Source organism: Atractosteus spatula, chromosome 8 (genome assembly GCF_055471065.1).
Source record: "Atractosteus spatula isolate fAtrSpa1 chromosome 8, fAtrSpa1.hap1, whole genome shotgun sequence".
In the NCBI taxonomy this organism is placed as follows: domain Eukaryota; kingdom Metazoa; phylum Chordata; class Actinopteri; order Semionotiformes; family Lepisosteidae; genus Atractosteus; species Atractosteus spatula.
In genome coordinates, this window is record NC_142713.1 from 17866866 (window position 1) to 17885193 (window position 18328).

Sequence of the window (18328 nt, forward strand, 5' to 3'; positions counted from 1 at the left end):
AAATAATAATTTTGTGCCCACTGCCCTTATAATAGCACATAATGAATGATTCAAAAACATGCTTTCACTTCACAGAAAGGATTTGTGTAGAGATAAAAAACCTTCCCCTTTATCTACTTACTATACCCACTTTTGTGAAACTTTGGTTTCTGGTAATCTTTTGACAGCCATGCGAAAGATTAGGAGGTCCACTTGTAGTAACATTGTTTTCACACCTTCTTGTCTTTCTCCTTGCTGTTTCCCTCCTTGCCTCCCGTCATGTCTGTGCTGCACGCTCACCTCCCTCTTCTGTCTGTGGGTTTTTATTGGGGTGATGTCTCCCCCTGCTGGCAGAGGGGGAGTACTGCCCCTGGGACAGGGAACTGCAGTTAGGGCTGTGGCTTGAGAACCTCAAAGATGAAGAGGACACGGGTACGTTTAAAGGTACCTTTGCCTGTGGATCTGTTTCATTTGAATTCAGTCGCTCCTGCCATGTGTGAAGGCACCTTTAACGACTAGCCATTTTCATTTATTTTGTTTTGGTTCCAAAGTATTAACATCGACACTTTTGAACGACATGGGAGTGAATATGTTATAATGGATTTGAAGCTGCCACCTTGATTTAAAGGGGAACTGCAATGCTTTTTTATTGTCAGGCTTGGAAACAGTTGGCATTGATGAGTGCAGCCCACAGTTAAAGTAAAATGTACACAGTAATTTGTAAAACCTTTAAATTTCACTAAATAGATACAATTTCCAGGTGTGCACAGCATTATATTCTGCGATTCAGAACGAGGTAAAAAAACGTCAGGTGATGAGGGGCAGCCTTCTTACATTGTAAACAAGCAGGCTTGTGAATACATCTCTTTTAGTCCAATAGAAATATTGCTGTCGACTTCGAGACGGTTTTGCAAACAAATGCTACTTATTTTTAACTCTGCATGCAGATCATGTTGGGATATTTCTGAGGTGAAATATCTGCTGCACAACCTGTACTTATTCGCTTGTACATCATATTGCATTACAGTCATTACAGTGACTAGCGAGCAGGAAGGGCCGCATCACGTCACAATTCATGGGAACTGTTGCTGTTGCCTGTGGCGAGAACATGGGTATATGACAACATGGCGATTTACAGTACTTTTTCAAGTCACTTTTGTGCTTAATTTTACATTTGAAATTTTTCTATATTGTCAATTTATTTTGTGACCGAGATTTAAAAAAACAGTGTAAGAAATTGAGACTGCAGTTCCCCTTTAAAGGTGATGTTAAGGAGCATATTTAAATTGTCTGACGGGCCAACAAATATTTTTTAAATGAAAACAGATGAAACCTATTATTTCTGTTAAGTCCAATGAAATTGTGTGCAAAGGTGTTTTAGCTTGCGCCCTTTTCAAAATGCAGATGTTCTGATTTTTGAGAGGCTATGCATCTGAATTAAGAAACAAAAGTGAATCCAGTTTCTAGAGCTGGCTCTTATGGCCGTGTTGCTCAGCAACAATGAAGACAGTTAGTGTCACGACAAAGGTAAACACTCTTGTATTTTAGGTAAGAAAAAAGTATGAGTAAAGTACTACGACTTGAAAGAGTGGTGTGTTAACAGATTTCATTAAGGCGGGGGCAGTGGCTAAGCTTATTTCTGCAGTACTGATTTTTAAAAGACATTTTCAATCTTTTAATTCAGAGAAAAGGTAAAAAACTGCTTTTTTAGAAATATATGTGGATTCTTGTGTAAAATCACCAGAAATGATCTCAATTAATGAAACCGCTTAAAGTATGCCAAGTTACTGAAATTGTATTGGTATCCTTTATTATTGTATAGTTGTACTACTTAGATGACTTAAAAGATGTCAGACTCTATAAAAGTTTAACTGCTGAGTTACACATTTGTTAGAGATAGTCCTGTTCTTTTTTATTTATTATGGAAAAGAACAGATTGAAGAGGCTCTGCCTCAGACAAAAGCACAATCTTGACACAGGAATACCAAACCAAGCAAAAATCAGTATGGTCTGGCAATCATCTCTGTGAGCAATGATGCGATGTTACAGAAATGATTTGGTGCGTTGCCCAGCCTTAGTTTGAATTGCGTAGATTTAGTACTAACCATCTTATTTGTGTCTGAAGCAAATGATGAAGCATGCTTTTCACATTTTGGAATGTAAAGTGACTCCAAAGGCATTGAGCTTGTATAGAAACATTTAAGCAGCAGTTTAAGATGAATGACTCATTGTGAATGACTTCAGAACTGACGTTTGTAGGATAACAGAAAATTATTATAAATAGAAAGTTATAAATAGAAAATTACAAATAGAAAGCTAGTGTTCTTGGTTTCTTAACTTCCATGGCACATTTTTCTCCTGTCTTTTAAGTAAGTTAAAAACAACTGCATTCAGACTTGTCTGGCATGTTTTGTACATCTCAAATCCAATATGAAGAGATATATGGATATAAAGAGACATATGTTTCTCTGACAAGAGGTCAGCTGAATTATTGACACTGACAGTCATGATTAGAAGGTAGATCTCTGTTTAATTTTTTTTTCCAAACTTGCTAAAATCTTACATTTTTTATGAAAGGGTCTTCTGTTGTTATGTAAAACATAACAATCCCTCCAAATATGACAGTACCAATCATTCTTATAATAACCAGAGTCTTGGTGAAAGTCTACCTGGTCCAATATCAGCCACATGATAGGGTAAGCCCAGAATTGTGCAGAGGAGACTGTTTTGTTATGCTTTCAATGCTATTATGAGAGAAATATTAGAACATATTAATTTGAAATAGTTTGTATGTTTCTAGCTTTGTATTTGACATTTTTCTTACAATTGTTTTTCTTTTGTAATAGAAGATAATAGTGCTCCCTCCATATATGAACATTGTGCCTCTATAACTTCACTTCAAAGTCTTTTTTTTTTCAGAAAAACATTTCAGTTCTAATTTTTTTGTCATTGCACTTTTGAGTGGCATTTGATAGACTTTTGACTACAAGATCATGCCTCTGACATTGGCAGTTCTTTAATGAGTTTAAGATATTTACTGTAAGTTCATTATGTAGTTTTATGGCAATTGTGAAAAGGCAAATAAATTACAAAAATGTATTTAAATTTATTTAAAGTCAAATATAATTACAACTTATACAGTACCAAAATCGCTATTGATGTATTTGATGATTTCTAATGCAAGCTTAGAGCACAATAGATCTTATTGTTTCATATCTGGATGGGATTGTTATTTAGCAATAATGTTATTTTTTTCCCAATAGTTTGGTTCACTAGGACCTTAATAAGCTCATAAAATCAGTTCAACTGCCTGTCAGCAAATCATAATGGTTCTAAGCACAGACACTTGAGTTCTGGGGAAATATGATGGCTCCCTCCTTATGTATTATGAAATGACTTTTTATTTCAGTTGTTTAGGCTGGTACTTTAACCTCTTCCTTGCTTTTCTCTCCCTTCTTTCTCCGTTCTGTCCTGCCTCATATTTTCATTTTTCTGGAACTCTGCTCTCTCTGGGGGGGTGGCCATGTGTCTGTCTTTCTCCTCTTATAAAACAACGACCACAAAACACCTTAAAACAATGACCTCCAATCAGCCAGGAATCTCCGCATCCAGCAAATGCTACAGCCTGTAGACCCCTTGGAGATTCAGGCAGACGTGCACTGGACACACATTCGGTCTGAGGGGGACAGGGAGGGGACTTCAGCCTCCCAGCCCTCCCGTTCCACAGGTAACCGTCCAGGTGTCCGAGGCAACCCGAGCACCTCAGATTCACGGTCGCCTGCCATGAAGCTTTATGTCTTTAGCGTGTTCGAGCGATGCCGGATGTCACCATTAAAACTTTGCTCCCCCATGCGTCCGAAACTAACTGCTTCTTTATTCATGTTTTTGTTTCTGTTCGCCATGGTCTGAGCAGTTTTATTTTGCGTCAGCATTTGTGCTGTGTGTCTTTGCAAATGAGTAAATTGTCCCGGAGGACAAAAGAAACGAGGGAAAAGGAAATTGTGTTCCATGGTAACAGTGTGGCTGTCATTGGAAGGGCTGATTCAAGAATACCACCAGGAGACTTTTTTTCTGGTTGGCTCAGAAGGAAAAAAAAAAAGACACCTTGCATAAGGGTCTTTTAATTTCACCCAAGTTTCTTTGTACATATCCCTTTCATTTTGGTTTCAGGCCATCGTTTTGTTTTGCGAACTCCCTTGGCCCATTGTTTATTTTCTGTTTTTATTGTTTTGGTTTTCTTTAAATTCAGCACTCGACACTCCATCAAACCGCCAAGACGCAGTGCGAGCCTGGCTGGAGACGATGTCCGGAGGTAGCACTGTGTGAACTGTTCGCAGCGCAGAGTTTTGCCCCTGTTTTGTCTTCATTTTGCCTTTTGTTAGTGCATGGCAGCACAGAGATAAGAGCATGCCACGCTATGCAGCATTCAAACTGCATGGCATCGATTTTTATATATAAATGTAACTTTCAAGGGTCAGACCAAAACACCCCCCTCATATACAGTATTCATTATGTTTCTTAGCTATAATTGTATTTACTGTATATAATATTTACTGTGCCAGTCTGTCACTTCAGCAGACTAAGTAGTACTACAGCAAAACCTAACCATCAAGCAAATTAGCATGGGACTGGCAAAAAGTTGTGTATCAGGGGTTTACCACAGTATTCTAGATATTTTATATATATATAAATATTGTATATATAAAATGTATATATAATAGTTTTCTCAGTTCCTAAAAGAATAAACAGTTTTGCACCCGAGGTGTCATTTTAAAAGGAAAAAGGATTTTTTCCTTCTCTGCCTTTGGGAAATATTTTTGTATTTCTAGTATATTTTTTAAGCAATGCATCCTTGAAAATAAGCCAATATAAACATAACATACCTAATGTCACTGCTTTGGCATTAATAATTATATTTTATATATAATATAAATATAAATAATTATATTGCTTTGGCTCTTGGCAAAATATAATTGGTAACACCTCTAAATCTCGCTTCAATCTGAGACATTGCAAGAAAACCTGTTCCTTTCTAAATTATGTAAAATATCTATGTATTAAGCTTCAGCTTAATAAATTAATCAATTATACAAATACTAAACTTCTGTTAGACCTTTAATCTATTATTCTAGTTTTTAGACTACTGTTCAATATTTCGAGACACTCTAATGAACACAATGAACAGTAATTGTGTTTTTTTTGGGATGCCCTTTTTTGTGGTTCACCAATTTTCACTTTACTCTGTAGAGATACCTTCATGGAATGAGGGGTCCTGTTTCGCAATGAAGCCATGTGCTTTGGTCTGACCCAGCTTTGTGATAAACCAGCTGTGAGGCTTGGTGGGGTTTGTGGCGGAGGAGCAGTATTGACGCAGTGTCGCTGCTTAGCACAGAGTTAAGAGCAAGCACGCTGTGGGAAAGCTTCTTCAAAACTGTGCTGCTGGCCATCCTAACAACCTTTTTTTGTCAGTGTTCATGTATCTAGGGTTCATAGACGTCAACAGATATTAATTTTGAATACACTGCAGACCTGGAGCTGTTTAACATGGTGTTTAGCGTTTCCTGTCTCCACGGCACGGTTGTTTTTTTTAAACTTTTCAACACCTTCAACTTTCAAAAAGCAGGTTAAGAGCTAAGTGGAAGTAGAACTGATTTGCAAGTCAGTAAGAAAAAAGTTTTTTTTCTTACAATGGGATCACCCACTGTTCCATTTTTCCTGAAAAGGAGAAAAATGTCATGCATTTGCTCATTTAATTAACACTCCTGCAGTTAACAGCACAATATATTTAAGTATCATCCATTTCTCCAGGATAAATGGATATCTGCATGCTCCTAACCAACTAATGTTATTTAAGCACAGATTAGTGTTTTTCTTTTTATCCTATACTATGGAGTACCAAGGTTGGTATATTATTTAGTATTTTCATTAGTTTGTTTTTGTTTCATTCTAGCTTTAGTTTATTTTGAAGTGCAATATGGTCTATTGTTGTTGGACTTTCTTTCATTCTTTGAAAGGGGCCATGAGCATGGCATTTCTAGCACCATTTTGCAGTTAAACATGAATTAAAATATAATGTTACAAATTTGAATGGTGAGAACTAATACAGAATTCTTTTTGGAAACCCTCCATTATATAGGATATTTTTTGCAGTTCTGCAAGTATAACAGTAAAAAGATGTTAACAGAAAAATGCCCTAATTTCAGCTTAGTTTTTTAGAGACTGAGTCAACAACGTGAACACGTGCACTTTTTATTAAAATGACCCTTTACATGACACAATCCATACAAAGATACCATGCGCCAACACACACATTTAAATTCTTATACAAACCAAATATGAGTTTTAGAATTTTTTTAAGATGAATACAGTTTCCGTTGAAACAGTAGGTTTTAGTATGTGTAATACTTGTCAAGCTGATAAACCGTGCTTTCCTGTGACCATTTCATTTTGTATTTAAAATGGGAAATGTAATGCTCAAGAGAGCTTATTTAAATCAACCCTTTTTTGTCATTCAGTATATTTATCCATTATTTATTTCAGTCTGCGTTTAGTTTGTCTTTGACTTTATGCTCACTTTCTATGTTAAATAAAATGCTTTTTATATTTTTATCATGTTTTATTTCTCAATCTGCGTCACAAGTACAGCTTCTTGGTCTGTTCGACTGTCAGCAATGTGTTTTCAGCCTTGCAGCTTGTAGCCTAGGCAAAGCTTTGCCTCCAAGCAATTTTGTCAGTTTGAAGGCCACCCTGTGCCAGCAGTCTTGCTGTGGTGCCCCTGTGCTGTGGGTTGAGCTGACTGTTCCCCCCTCTTCCTTGTCCAGGCCCTTGTGAGGAAGATGATGACCCGGAGGTTGAAGCAGGGAGCCCTGATGTGGAGCCGGGCACTGAGCTGGATGAGGGTGTGTAATAGGAGCTCATGTACCAGCAGCACTGCCTCAAATTATATACTCACACGATGTCTCCGAGCCTTTTCTAAGAATCTCTTAAGATTACTTTTACTTTACTTTATTCTTTATTGCCACACAACAATAGTTGGTGGAATTGGCTTTCGGTACAGCAAAGAACACAGATGAGACGTGCATTCAACATATACAATACAAATTTAAATAGGACAGAAGACAAATAACATCATCACATACATATGTAAACAACTTTCCATGTAACAGCATAATTATACAGTGAAATTCAGAGTTCAACGTGAATTCAGAGTTCGTATGGCAGTGGGAAGAAAACTGAAGTTGAAGCGGGCAGTCCTTGAGAGAAAAGATTTGAAACATTTTCCAGAAGGGAGAAGCTGAGAGAGATTATAAGATGGATCAGAGGGATTTGAAATGATTTTCTTGGCACGATTGGAGGTGCGATTGGAAGGGAGCCAACAATTTTTGCAGCTTTGGACACCATCTTTTCCAATTTGAAGATCTCTTACGATTGTTGCTGCACCCAGTTCAAGATTAATGTAAACTAAAGAGAAATTAAGGAACAAGTAATAGGTTTATTCCATGCTGAAAAAAAGAAGAAAGAGAACACAACGTTTCGGCCGTGGAGCCTTCTTCACACCTGAAGAAGGCTCCACGGCCGAAACGTTGTGTTCTCTTTCTTCTTTTTTTCAGCATGGAATAAACCTATTACTTGTTCCTTTGCAGCCTACGCATGCTGACGCAGCTACCCACCTGAACTACTAAAGAGAAATTAGCAGAGCTGTAAGCAGGTGGAGCGCAGAGAGCTTCAGGAGCCCAACTAACAGGGTGATCAGCATGTTGATAGCACTGTGGTGAAATCACAGATGTGCAGCATTGGCACATGCAAATGTTTTGCCTCTAAAAAGAGTTCAGATATTTTACCCCTCATGCATATTACATCATTTTGGTGGCCGACTGTGGTGAGGAAAACTACTGTACAGCAAAGTAAGTTACTGTGCTTTAAAGATGCTTGTGCAGTACAGTGATTAACAGGGCATGGGGTAGCAGGACTGCTGAGCTGTGAGTTCAGAAAGAGGCCCGTTTGCCTTACAGTGCACTACTTTGAGTCCCGGTCCAGGATGCTTTGCAGTAAGAATCGGTTGCTCTTTGACAGATGACATTCCCTCAGACGCGGAGGCAGAAGCTCGGGTACATCGACTTGAAGGCAAGGAGACTGGGCCGGAGGAGGGGGAAGAGTCTGAGGGCCACGGAAGAGTGTCCAGCCTGGGTAAAATATCAGTGTAGCCGAGTGTCTGTTCTGTATGGAAATAAGAAATAGGATATCCTGTATACCCCAGGCTTCCTTTAACTGGTATATCGCACTCCAAAATCTTAATCTTTATCAGTCTCCTGGGGTGATAGTCACATTACTGACAAAAAGATTTACATCTTTTTTTTGTGGCCTAATCAGGCGTATTTCCCCTTAAAATGTGTAATGATATTATTTTTATTGGCTTTTAAGTTGACTTTTTGGCAGAATCTGTGAGAAAACAAACGTCTGTCTAACTTGAAACACCTCATTTCTAGAAGGAAATAATGTAGAATATCAGATTTCCACCGCTCACATTTTACTATTTTTACTCAGTATTTTCAATTTGCTCTTTGCTTCTCATTTTCTCTTTTGTCTTTCTTTCTGTCATCACGATACTCCATTGATAGTCTTTTTTTTTAATTCTGTTGCACTGGATGGTAGGTTAATAAATAAAGAAAAAATGCAGCAGCTGTCTTACTGGGTTCGAATCTGAGCTGTTATAGTTATACTGTAGTTTTCTTTGGGTGGGTGTCTCCTCCCTTCCTTTCAAAGGCATGCTGATGCGGTTAACTGGTGTCAGTTTGTACCCGTGTGTGCATCCTGCGAGGGCTTGGCATCCCATTCAGGGTGTCGTCCTGCTTTTGTTCTCTGTTGTTCCGGGATATAATCAGGGTTGCTGTAACAGGAGCAAGCAGCTTTCTGATCACGGATTGACTTACTGTATCCGCGTTATTGATTCCGTAGTACAGTACTTACTGTATGCGTAACATTGTATATATTAAGTGGTCCTGATTAGCAACTAATAAAATATACATTTTGTCACTAATTGCTTTTCCAAAATCCCTCAAATACCAGTATGTATTTTCTAATATTGTTTTTTCCTGTGTTTAGTGCTATGCTTATTTTGTTTAACTAAGATTGCTTATATAAAATGTGATCCCCAACTTAATGATTTCATTTGTAAAAATTAATCATCATCACTTCATTTTATTTTCTTCATCTTTTTAAGGACAATCGTCTGTTAGCCCAGTGCGCTCTCACAGTGATGATGTACTGTCACCTGTCAGGAGAAAGGAGCAGGCATCAGAGGTGTTTTTCTTGCTTTTTCATGGATTACTTAATCTTGAGATTAAATGCAGCAAATGTTACCTGTGATATATTTTTAAAAAATATATACGAGATCTGCTGTTGCAATATTGTAATCAGAATGAGACTTTTTTATTTCTCATTTATTTTTTAAAACACAGGTCTATCTTTTGCTGTATCTGGCTTTATTTTATTACAGTCTTGACATGTCTAGGTTAGACCATCACCAAAATAGTTTATTAGTAGAAGTAATCCAAGTAAACATTTGGTATATTAGTCAAGGAAGACAAGCTTTAAATGTGTTTGCTTGTTTAATTTTCTCCCGCTTATTTTTTTAAGCCAATAATGTAATTACTTTCAATTAAAATAACCTAATATAGCCTAGTGGCTCAGCATATATTAGTATAACAAAACTAGGTAAGAGAATTCTGGAGCAAGCCATGAACTTCTATAAGAAGTATACATTATGCATAATATTAATTTCTTATAATGTTCTGTATAATAAGAATGATATAATTCTTACCTGTAAAGCAACACACAAATGTATGTGAATAATGAGTAATTATGCACTTGCATACACTTGGTATGGATGGTTGTTAAGTGTAAATGTTATCATTTTCTTTCCTTCCAGGATGCTCATAAATCATTTTCAGCATCTTCCCTACAGAAACCTACAGACATACGCTTTTTCCCTGAGCCATTTATCCCAGATGAAGGCAAAGCTGTAGACGTTTCTCAGACTCCACAGGCTAAGATCTCTCCTTCCCTCCCGGCTTCTCCCATCTGCTCTCAGCCTGTTCCTCTGCCAGAAGCCATCGTGCCAAAGGCACCTGTAAAAACCCAGCCTTCTCCTTCCGCTCCAGCTGGGAGTCCTCTCACTCCAATATGCTCCCAGCCTCTTCCCTCAACTGAAGCCTCCTCACCACTTTCATCCGAATCTCCTGTGCGAACTCAGCCCACACCAGCTGTTACCTCCACTCCTCTGACCAAACCTACCCCAGAACCTGATGCATCGGAGGCCCAGAAGCTTGCCAATCAAGTGGAAGATGAGTCTGTTAAAAAAAGTGATCTCATAGAGGAGTTTTGGATTAAGAGTGCCGAGATTAGAAGGAGCCTGGGTCTTAGTCCTCTGGAGAGAAGCAGGGCCCAAGAAAGCATCATCCCAGCAGGCACTCCTGATTCCTTGTCCCCCAGGTCCTACACTCCAGAAGACCTTTCAGAAGAGCAGAAGGTGTATCTGAGCCGACAGCAGCCAGTCCTGCGAAGGTTCAACATCACCACCCGAGAGGGACAACAGCTATCCCCCTCAATACTGAAATCACCAAGTGAGAAGGAACCAAAGAGTTCTGATTCAGAAAAGAAAGACTTTAGCAGCAGTTCAGGTCTGGGCCTTAATGGAAGCACGGTTAACACTCAGACTGTAGCCAGTGAGAGCTTCAACACCTCAGACTCTACCATGCTGACACCTCCTTCCAGCCCCCCTCCACCACCCCCAGAGAATGAAGAGCCTGCAACCTTGCGGCATAAGAAGCATCAAGCCACTTGGAATAAGGTTCCAGAGCCAAGTACTAAACCTTTGCAGGTACCAGCAGTGGTACCAGCTCCAACCCAGACACCCACGCCAGTGCTGGTGAGCTCCGAAGCCCGCCGGGAGTTGAGCAGATCCAAGCGAGATGAAGTACGGAAGTCATTTGTGGAGAGCGTGGACGAAATCCCATTTGCAGATGATGTAGAAGATACGTATGATGAGAAGTCACCTGATGTTAGCCTTCAAGAGAAATTTTACACCCCTCCAACTAGCCGACCACAGAAAGATAAACCTCCTCTTCACTTAGCCTTAGCAATGGAGAATGGCAAACCCAACCTCTCTGGAAGCATCAGCACAACACGACAGAGAGCCCTCCCAGCTATCTCTCCAGAAGCCAAGGAGATCGCAGAGGAGCGAATGCGAGCACGGGAGAAGTCTGTGAAGAGCCAGGTCTTGAAAGACGCCATGGCCAAGCAGCTCAGTAAAATGAAAGAGACAGAAACAGCCAAGCCTGCCTCTCCTAGAGTAGCTTGGAATGTTTCTGTGGAGACTTCTGGCTACAAAATGTCTCCTCTGGCATCAGGAACCCAGAAGACATCTGCAGCAATGGCCATGGAACCTCGAAAGCCTGAGACGTTGCCTGAAAGGTTCTTAACACCGCAGGGTGCCCAGAGCCATGAAGGCTCCGTTGCTTCCTCTGAAGGCTCAACGGGAGGAAAGAGCAAGAAGCGCTCTTCCCTCTTTTCTCCCCGGAAGAACAAGAAGGAGAAGAAGCCCAAAAATGAGAGTCGACTCTCGGACAAACATGGCTCAGAGGAAGCTCCCAAGCACAAGTCTCTTTGGAAGACAGTTTTCTCTGGATACAAGAAAGACAAGAAAAAAAAGGATGATAAGTCCTGTCCCAGCACCCCCTCCAGTGTCACTACCGTAGATTCAGGGAAAAGGGGAGTTTCACCCCTTACAAAGGCAGCAGGTGAGAACTGAAGGCAGGCTTGCAAGCTCTTGATTTAAACATTTCTTTTAGCACTGCAAATTTCACTTAAAAAATGCACGGTTTGCTTCATCCATCTACATGAAAATCCCTGTCTTTTTACAATGCAGATCTCCACCTCCGCAGAAATTTAAGTTTCTCTGAAGACTCGGACCTGTCTTGCGATGATGTCCTGGAAAGATCTTCTCAGAAGTCAAAATCTGATGTAAGTTTTCTCCTAACATGGAAATTGTAATTCTCAGCCCTTAAAATCATACATTAAGACATTACTGTTCCAGGATAAGTAAAATATTTAGAGACATTTCAGTATTTTGTTTTTCCTCTGTGTGATTTTATGGACAACTAAAGGCTTGTCCTACCTTTAGATCACAATGTTACAAACATTAATGCTTTTAAAACCCTCAGAAAACAGTACATTGCCTTCTGGCTGAAAAAAAAACACTCAGAATCCAATGAAAAAAAATATTTTTAAGGTAAGTAACCACTGTATATAACAGTGGTATTGTTCTTTATCATTTTAACAGCCTGTTGTAACTGTAATATTCTATATTCATTTGTATATTTTAGGCAGTTGGGTACGGTCGGACATTATTGCAGTGTCTGAATATATGTTACATTTTTTAAGATTCTGTTCTCATTAATGTTTAATTAATAATTAATTTTAGGGATATGCGTGTACCTGTAAGTACTTCATGTTATCATTATTTTTCTTCTCAATTATTCGTTTCTCTAGCAGATTCATGACATCTTTGACCTAGTATCTGACATGCAGAAGAAGAAAGAGGAGGTATTGTTAGGGGCAGTAACTGGAATAATTCTTTTGGATTTCATTCAGACACCAAATTGTAATTGAAATATCAGTTTTGGCTTTTTTTAAAGAAATGCTTAAAAAATATTACTTGTTATTTTTTGGTAAATAGTTTTATTGATTTCATTGATCAACTTATACACACAATGGTGCAACATTTAAGACCATAATCACATAACAATGGAGATGAGGTGACTGCTTTTGAGCTATGTTCATTACGAACAGCTAAGAAGTGAAAGATCTGAATACCTTTTCTGTACAACCAAAACAGTTTTTCTTTATCAGTTCATAGCATTTTGCCAGCAGTGTAATATAAAGCAAAATCTGAAATTTATATTGAGCTTTTAGCAGAAATCCAAAAGTCTCATGTACTGCTCAGTAGTCCTCAGAATAGACATACAGTATGTGCTGTATTCTCAGGATAGATACAGTATTCATGCTTTATATTTGAGGAGCTCAGAGCCAGAGTGGTATATTAAAATCTCTTTACTGAAAACACCAGACAAGCTTGTGAGGAATGGTATTGTTTCAGATGTTGTGAATAGTTTACCCTGTAGATATTCTGTATAGTAAACTAAAGATAAAATAAAAATGGAATTATGTGGTTGTTTTTTTTACATTTACTTTACAAATATTTTTAGTTTAGTTAATGTTCTTCATTTAAACATAATGAGCACTGCATGGTTTACTTCACTTATATAGTGGTCACGAACTTGAATTATCAACAAGACTTGTTAAGGATTTTTGACATTATGGTATCTATATATATACTTTTGAAATCTGGAGTTTTATCTCATAAAAACATATTTGCCTTTTAGCATTTCTGGGCAGTCTTGTTTTATTGATTAACGTGTGACCTCATCATTTTTTTTCTCTCAATTTCATTACTGTACTTCTCACTTTTAAAACTATAATCAAATGTCATTTCATTTCTATGACTAATGAAAGGAGAAAACAAGGTCAGTTTTATGCTTACTGAGGTCCCTATCTGGATGAAATAATGGAAAGACTGTTTACAGCAGGGCCACATTCTGTGCTGGTTTTCATTCCTCCTGAATGATTAGCTACCTAACTGATCTAATAATTGGCTTGACATGAGCAATTTAACACCTCTCCACAGTTCCTTAGGTGCAGGAGATATAAATAGGCCTATAACACCAGCTAGATTGATGACCTCCAGGACTGGAGTGTGCCTCCAGTGTGTGCCTCTGATATGAAGCATAAAATGAAAAAGTCACTTAAAGCAGGACTTTGCCCTTAAGCAGTATTGATGAAATTGCAGTCTGAACCTGTTTATAAGGCAGGTTAATAAAAGACAACTGTTATTTATGATAGGCCTGCCCCAGTTTAAGCAGGCCTATCAAGGAGTTTGTGCTCCTTGTCATCACTTATCCATTTAATGTACAGAATGATGCAGTGCTCACTAGATACGAGATTCTTTAGTTCTATTTTATGGGTTTTTTTTGTTTTAGTATTTATAGTTGGTTAATTAGCTCACAGATGCGGTGTAACATCTTTAAAGACAGAATAAAACCAGAAACAGGAGGAAGGGAAGGGAAAAAATACCATCACTTAAGTTTAATGGTATTTAATTGCTTTATGCCATTCTGGTTCTGTGCATCCTTGAGGATTTAGATATTCCTGTATTTAAGGTACAGTATATATCCTGTGTCTAGATGGTGTAAAAAAGTGTAAGTGCTAAATAATTTTAGCCAAATTCAAACTGAAGAACTACTAAATATAACCAGGGTGACTTATCCCTTTAGGTGTTTATGTTGGTTCAGTTCTTTTAAAAACCTTTTAATACATTTCTATATTTGCTGATAGTGATATCCTCAGATAAATCTGAGGGTGTTGGACTGAACACGATTACAGAGAATATTGCACTGAATAGTGCAATGTACTGTCAGTACTGTCATGTTCCTACTGACCTGTGCTTTGAAAAAAACCTGTAGAATCCCTTTAAGACCCTTGTTGACAAAACCTGTGCATGTTTTTAGATAATTCAGTACCTTTTTTATCCCAGTGGTTTCTTTTGTTTGGGTGACTAGAGTACTAATGTATATCGTAATACTCTTCTTTCAGAGGTTTGGAATCGAGTGTTCTGTTTGATTGTGGTTCAATTTTTACGTCCACCTATATGGAATTACTTTAACATTGTATTAACTCATTTAATCATACCATTTGTTTGTGTTTTGTTTCCCCTTTTTTTTTGTTTCCTTTGTGTCTGTATTTTGGTCTTCCAAAGTCTGTTTACGTTCCACACGCCTTGGCATTCAAGAGATCATACACATCAAAGGTAGTGTGTGCAATCCCCTATGCACTGACACATGACGCATGCACCACGGCATTTTTAACCAGTTCTGTTCATCACGCAACATGTTAACCATGTATGGCTAACCATTCTTTCTAAATGCATGCAAACTCATTGGAGAGGAAGCCTGTGTACTGGTTTTGCTATCTTATGTCAATGGACAAACATGCTCTGATCTTCTAAACTTCTAAAGCTCATGGTCCAGATATTTCTATCTCTTCTAGACACTCACCTCTGTCTGTCCTTCAACAACAATGCTATCAGAAAAGGGATAACAGGGTCTAAAGAATATCACTTTCATTTTTCTCCTTTTTCTTTAAGCAGCATAATCCAGTGTGTCTCTTTCTATTGCCTTTGTCTTCATTATTTATTATTGGCTGTGGGGATCACTATATGAGAACAATGCTATGATAGTATTTTCAAATTATAACTGCAAATACTATATGATAAAATGAATGTTGAGTAATTGAAGGTAGGGAGGTTGTGTTTCTTTTGACAAAATGAAATTATTGGAGTTTCACTGTGGAGGTGGTAAAGTGTTTTGCTAGATAAAACTTTGAAAAGTGCTGCTGTAGAATTTGAGGAATGAAGAGAAATGATTTGTGCTTCCAAGAAAGGTATTTCAAACAGATTCCTCAGAGACCATCCAGGGCTCATCAGAAAGAGACAGTTTTCACCCCAGGTCTGACCACACTAATGGTTAATCTGTCGACCTGCAGATAAGCTCTTAATATGTTATAATTAATACTGACATTAGATGAATTTGGTTTTAGTATTTAAGTGAAACTTGTTCTTTTACATTCCTCTTGCTAAAGCTACCTAATGGTTCCATTTTGAACCCAAAACCATTTTACATGTGAACATCAGTGTGTTTGTCACCTTAATACAAATTAACAAGGTACAATATATGGCACACTTATGAAAGGAAAGAGAAAGATGTAAGCATAATATAATATTATGGCTTATCATTTTTTTCAAACTAGTATTTGATGGAATGTTTCATATATACTATTGCCATATATTGAAATGTATTTGATCTCAATGTGAAAGGTTTTTTTTCCCCAAATTCTCAGCAGCCATCCTTAGCAAACTGAGTGTTCATTATAGTTTTCTTGCTCTCATATAGTGAAATGGGATTTTTATTAATGTGCCATGGATTGTTTAGAAATATAATGCTTATGGTCTTTTTAAATTCCAAACATTATTTGTGTCTGAACTGCAGTAGGAAAGGTTTATAGATTAAGTGTGCCCCCTATTAAGTCTTTCAGTTCTTGTCATCTAAGCAACTCCATTCTCAAAGAAACTATGTGTTTTTGTAACTTAAGGAACAAAAGAATATCAGGCATAAACATTGTTTATATAAGCATTCCTCTCAACCACAATTTGTTCCTAGCATTAGTCAAACAAGCTGAAATATTGCATTAGAGACTTAAGACTAAAAGTTGTTTTTATTTTCTTCTTAGTCAACCCAAACTTAACCCAAAACCCAAAAGTTTATCCCAAAAGTAAAATTTGTCATGTATTAAGGTTAAATTTGCCCTTTTTTTGTGTCCTTAATCCCATTTTGGATTTGATTGTTTAATGGTTTCTTCATTGAACACGGAGAAGCGTGATCCAGGCACGTCCACAGTGACTAACACATCTGTCACAGTGTGTTCAGTAAACCATGCCGCTAAATTGTCCCCTTTTACACTCTGCTCCGAGAGTGGTGATCTCAAATCTCCCCTCACCGAGGCAACTAGGACATGAGATGTGTTTTACTGTTTTCTTATGCTCACTCATTCTGAGCTTGCAGACTCTCAGGCTCAGAATCCCATACTGTAGACACAGCCCAAAGTGTCATCACTGTAGTCTGTTCTGAGCCTCCTGCTGCTCACTGCAGCTCACAGGGAGCCTCCTCCTCGATCTACTTTCACTCCCCAAGCCTACCCCTGCTCCTCGGTGGAAATCGTTCATGTTGGCTGCTGGCTATCACTCCTTACCAGTCAGCCCTCAGACTTCATGTCCGCCTCCAGTCATTGACATCCCTGCTCTGCTTCACCAGACAGGGTCTGACACGCTCAGTGCTCTCCTGTTCTCCAGGTTGGCCAGCACCTTAACCTCCTCTTCCCCGGGCTCACACTTACAGCTGCTGTCACTCCTCTGTCTCATGCCCAGAAGCCTCTGCCTTTGCTCACATTACTGGCGCAACTCCCTTGTGCCCAAACATTTACCAACACTTAATTCCCAAATCCCTCTGGAACTGCTGCACTTAACACTCCCCATGTGGCAAACTGTACACTGACATTTATTTGTGGGGCAACACAGTTTACTACTACTAGTTCCCAAGTCCCTCCAGAATTGCTGCATTTATCCAGCACCCTTCCAGGGTATACATAGGTAAGATATATTTACCTATTTGTATATTATGCCATGTTGAGATTCAGGAAACGGAATGAATCGTATTGAAGGGAAAAAAAGAAAGCACATTTAAACAAATGAGGGGTATATAAAGTTTGTGTTTTTGTAGGGGGCCATGAGGCTTGCCCCAGAAATTTTTCACATCAGTTTACATTTGAGAACCAGTTACAGAACAATAAGGTATTTTAGGTTTTTATTCTCTTTTATATTGAAATTACTTTGTTGAAGGCAAATGGCCAAAAGACAGCAAGGGCACCCACCCTAAATTTAGCAGAATAGTGTTTTTACCAACTGGATTTTTTTGCAACTGCAGAACCAACTCCACCCTGTTCTCTTTCTCTTAAAACAGTATTTTGTCCATCCTTTGTTGCACATGCTTGGTGAAGATTTGAAAAGTCTGTTAGTAATCAAGAAGGAGTATTTATCTGAAGCTCGTTGAGTGTATGTTTTACTTTTATTACTCTGCATGGGCTGCAAATGGTAGTATTTGCAGTGTGCTTAATTTTTAGGTACTGTCTTGTTTTTCCCTTGTAGAGGTCCAAGCTAAATTTTAAGAGCCGGCCACCCATGTCAGGTCAACAAGTCCCAAAATATACAACAGAGGTTGCAGGCGAATTGGTGTTGGAATCTGCTGATCTGAGTATTTCCGAAACGCTATTTCAGAAAGCGTACACAGAGGAAGAGCTTAATGCCAAGCTGACACGGAGGGTGCAGAAGGCTGCCCGCCGACAGGCCAAACAAGAGGAGCTCAAGCGCCTACACAGAGCCCAGGTACGTGTCCGGCTAGCGCACTCACTGCTTCCCTCTGTGAAGCAGCATACGCCATCTCAGAGCTTATTCCTAGCTGGCTGAGTCAGGATAACACGGTGGTTTTTTCATAATTAAAGGTGTGATGATGATGCTGGGAATTCAAAATTATTACCAGTTAGAAGGTATTTTTTAAATTGAAAAACGTGGTGTTAATTCCGCCACCAGTTTAAAATAGGCAGTAAAATACCTGTAGTCAGTATT

At 38.5% G+C, this 18328-nt stretch overlaps 1 protein-coding gene across 6 annotated transcripts in view; it reads left to right on the plus strand.

Moving 5' to 3' along the window:
* The window catches only part of mical3a (microtubule associated monooxygenase, calponin and LIM domain containing 3a), a 143443-nt gene that overhangs the window by 105180 nt on the left and 19935 nt on the right, over positions 1-18328 (plus strand). For 3 of the 6 annotated variants that reach the window (XM_088922894.1, XM_088922895.1, XM_088922900.1), the window contains 10 exons: positions 334-423; positions 3572-3706; positions 4229-4291; positions 6801-6878; positions 8053-8166; positions 9200-9279; positions 9908-11777; positions 11906-12000; positions 14852-14902; positions 17981-18088. In XM_088922894.1, the coding sequence (XP_088779020.1) occupies positions 334-423; positions 3572-3706; positions 4229-4291; positions 6801-6878; positions 8053-8166; positions 9200-9279; positions 9908-11777; positions 11906-12000; positions 14852-14902; positions 17981-18088 (2684 nt within the window). The remainder of the gene's footprint in view (positions 1-333; positions 424-3571; positions 3707-4228; positions 4292-6800; positions 6879-8052; positions 8167-9199; positions 9280-9907; positions 11778-11905; positions 12001-14851; positions 14903-17980; positions 18089-18328) is intronic. The other 3 variants (XM_088922896.1, XM_088922897.1, XM_088922898.1) reach the window with 2 other exon arrangements.